This window comes from Halyomorpha halys, unplaced genomic scaffold, assembly GCF_000696795.3.
Source record: "Halyomorpha halys isolate HHAL.00 unplaced genomic scaffold, Hhal_1.1 Scaffold1423.1, whole genome shotgun sequence".
NCBI lineage: Eukaryota > Metazoa > Arthropoda > Insecta > Hemiptera > Pentatomidae > Halyomorpha > Halyomorpha halys.
Window position 1 is genome coordinate 184,502 of NW_027114458.1, and position 3,699 is coordinate 188,200.

Genomic DNA, 3,699 nt, shown 5'->3' on the forward strand with positions numbered 1-3,699 from the left:
ACGTTCGATGTTAAATACGTTCGATCAGCTGATCGCATGTATATGAAGAGATGTACCGAACACAATAAAGATAGTATGTTACAGCAGTTCACACGTGTAAAATCTTATTCCTTCTTCTCTTTTTTGACATTTGGCTTTCGCCGATACTTAACTGGTGCCGAAACCTGGGAACTTTAGATGCCGGAATGATTTAGAGTCTAAAAGAAAATGTTTTTTATTCATTGTTCTCATTGAATTATGACCAGTAACGGATTAGTGAGAAAAGCAGTTCTGGACCTAGATAATATGAACCAAAACAACCAATCTCAAGCTGCAGTCAACCAAACTTTAGCAGCTACCAACCCACCTCCGCAGGTGATTCAACCATTACCAGAAGTCTCTTTATCACAATATCATGCCACAACGCTAGAATGGATCATGGTCCGTACGGCAACTGCCCAGGACCTGAGAAAGGCGGTATCGGACCTAGAAAAATTCACCGGAGAGACCGGAGAATTAAATATTTTTTTAAAAGGGGGCGATCGCCTGATGGGGCGAATAGAAGCGAAGATGTCAGAGGATCTACTAGACAGCGAAAATGCAAAAGCACTGAAAGCAGCGGTAGTCTGCCGTGTAAAAAGAAGTATTCTTAATCAGATCCAGGCAGATGAAGAGACCTCCTGGAAGGTCATCAAAGAAAGATTAAAGAAGGCATTCGGAGGAGGACGGTGGACCCCAGAGGAGGATATATATATGATGTTCAGAGAAACGAAAAAACCAAGACAGTCTAATGGTCAGTATGCCGCAGAACCCCTGGCACGCTATAACAGAATTCAAGACAAATACACCGAGATGTTGGAGACGATCCAAGTACAGGGTCGAATGCAATTCCAATCCACGGTACTGAAGATTTAGTTGGCGAAAGAACTGGGGAAGAAAGATGGAATGCCGAGAGACCGCTCGTTTGTGGAATGTGCTCAAGATCTCATTGATACAAGCCCTAGAGAGGTGGAGGCCCAAATGGAAGTAGAAGAGCAAGGGTGGACTTGGAGAAGAAGAGAACAAAGAGATGGTTGAAGAGAGAGAAATTGTAACACGGAAAATAGAAAGAGCCAAGTTAAACCAAGAAACAATTGTCGGCGGGAGGACCGCAAGTGCCATGGGTGTGGTAAAAGTAGACACCTGGTAGCACAATGTCCCCGCACCCGATGTTTCGAATGTGGGATAGAGGGACATATATCTCGACAGTGTCCCTATATGTATCGACGGAGTGTGCAAATTGTGCCTAACCGATGGAGGTCAATGCTCAGAGATTACGGAGAAGGGTAACCTCTCGAAGGACGAACGGATCCATGAGTGAATCCACGGAGATGTCCGAGACCTCAGGAACAGAAACTGAAGCAGAAGACTATGAGCGAGAAGATAGCCAGCAAGGCAAGAGGAGGACTTGGAGACGAAAAGGAGAAGCAGCTAGAACACGAGGAGAGTTCTGAGGAGCGTACCCACAGAGGGGCTGCCGCACGTTGGAGATCAACCATATGAGAGGAGAACACGGCGGTATGCCTATAATAGAGATTGCAGGAGTGAGGTGTCTGGTAGACACCGGTAGTTCCAGTACTATCATGAGCCGAGAGGCTGTGGAGAAGTTGTGTAGTGGAGAGAGTAGGTTAATCACCTTAGTTGGCCCTTGTGAAGCAGAGGGGAAAGCGGAAATAGGTTTGAACCATTGGGGATTTAGTAAGGGCATCTTGAAAGTCCATATTGTAAAGACCATCCCGAGAGAATATGAAGTAATTGTGGGATGTGACCTGTTAGGGAAGGTGGGTGCTTGGATTAAAAATAGCAAGGGAAAATGGAAGATTAGGATAGGAGGTAAAATCTACAAATGTCGTCAACAACAGAGGAATGAGGGTGCACGAATTGGGACAATCAATCAAGCTGAGGCCTGGAGACAGCGACTCAAGAGGGAATACCAGGGTATTTTTTTACAGAAGGGGATATCCTAGGAGCGACCGGGAAGACTGTCCATGAGATTCCACTGAAGCAGGAGAGAGTAATATATGTAAAGGAAAGGAGATACCCACAGGCACTGCGTCACCACATCCGGAAGGAACTTGAAAGTTTAAAACGACAGAGAATCATTATTGATAGTACATCTCCATACAATAGTCCATTATGGGCGGTTAAAAAAAGGAGTGCGCCAGGTGAAACTACTGAAAAATTCAGAGTGGTAATAGATTACAGGAAGCTGAACGAGAATACCATTGACGAAAAGTATCCAATCCCCAGATTTGAAGACATTTTAGACAGGCTGGGCGGGGCGACGGTATTCAGCACACTGGATTTGAAGGCTGGGTATCATCAAATTAAGATGCACTCTAATGATCAACATAAGATGGCATTCATTTTTGAAAGGGTTCACTATGAGTTTAAAAGGATGCCGTTTGGCCAAAAATGCCCCCATAAACATTCAGCCCCTGAGTTTCTGAGAGGAATTGACGAATCCGTTTGTCTGGTTTACATGGATCTCCTTGTGTTTAGTAAGAACGAGATTGAACACGTGCGACACTTGAAAAGCGTTTCCTAGAGAATAAGACATTTTGGGCTCAAATTGTCGGGGGAAAAGTCGGCGCTGGGGCAGGAACATATAAAATTTCTGGGTCACACAATTTCTAAGGTGGAAGTTAAACCACACCTGGATAAAGTTTCAGCAATCCAGAAAATGGCAGTACCTAGTGACATAAAAGGAATTCGTAGATTGTTGGGGACTCTAAATTATTACAGGAGGTTTGTTCCAGAAATGGCGGAGCATCTCGTTCCACTCAACAATCTACTCAAGAAAGGCTGGAAGATGATCGTGACCCCGATGATGGAGGACAATATCAGACGGTGCATGGAGAGGTTGCAGCAAGAGCCGGTACTAGCTTTTCCAGATTTTAATCAGCAATTCACGATTACCACAGATGCGAGTAAGTATGCGCTAGGAGCGGTGCTGTCTTAGTAGGGTGATGGGGTAGAGCGCCCAGTGGCATATGCCAGCAGGCGCCTTACAGGGACGGAAAGTAGATACAGCGCGATGGAGCGAGAACTCTTGGGAATAGTGTGGGCCGTCGATCACTTTAGACGACCATATGTGTTCGGCAGAAGGTTCAAGATACATACTGACCATAGACCACTCCAGTGGGTGGGAAAACTATAGGAATCACGAGCTAGGATAACTCGCTCGAAGGAGCTTCTAGCACAATATAACATGGAGGTTATATATAAACCGGGCAAAGAAAATGTGGTGGCCGATTGGTTGTCTCGAGCCATAACCACGAACGCCGTGGAACAAGAAAATGGGGAACCGTCCGGTGTCATGAGGGAATGGACGCCCAGAGATGAAGACCAGGATAAAGCGGAAGAAGATGGTAGGGAAGAATCTTCGAATAACGAGAGTTTGGCTGAAGAAAGACCAGGGGATATTGAGGAAATGGAGGAAATAATTAATAACAAGAAGAGACAAATTATTGGAAGACAAAAACCACCGGAGTGACCAAAATTAAACATAGTGAGTACGGGAGAAGTAAAATAACGACGATCTGGTCGGAACCAGTGGTGTAGAATGAACAGATTTTGTTAAGCCACCTCAATTCGACATGTTCTCCTTGTCGGAAAGCTTAACAAAAAAAAAAAAATAAACACTAGCTCGGATAAAACATTTATTCGTAAATTAAATTA

General features: G+C 44.7%; 1 protein-coding gene across 1 annotated transcript in view; it reads left to right on the forward strand.

Annotated features, from left to right (window-relative positions):
• The first annotated feature begins 237 nt into the window (after positions 1–237).
• The window catches only part of LOC106689654 (mucin-3B-like), a 63,761-nt gene continuing 60,299 nt past the window's right edge, over positions 238–3,699 (forward strand). The window contains exons 1-2 of the mRNA XM_067051638.1: positions 238–622; positions 2,778–2,948. Coding sequence (XP_066907739.1) covers positions 238–622; positions 2,778–2,948 — 556 coding nt within the window. The remainder of the gene's footprint in view (positions 623–2,777; positions 2,949–3,699) is intronic.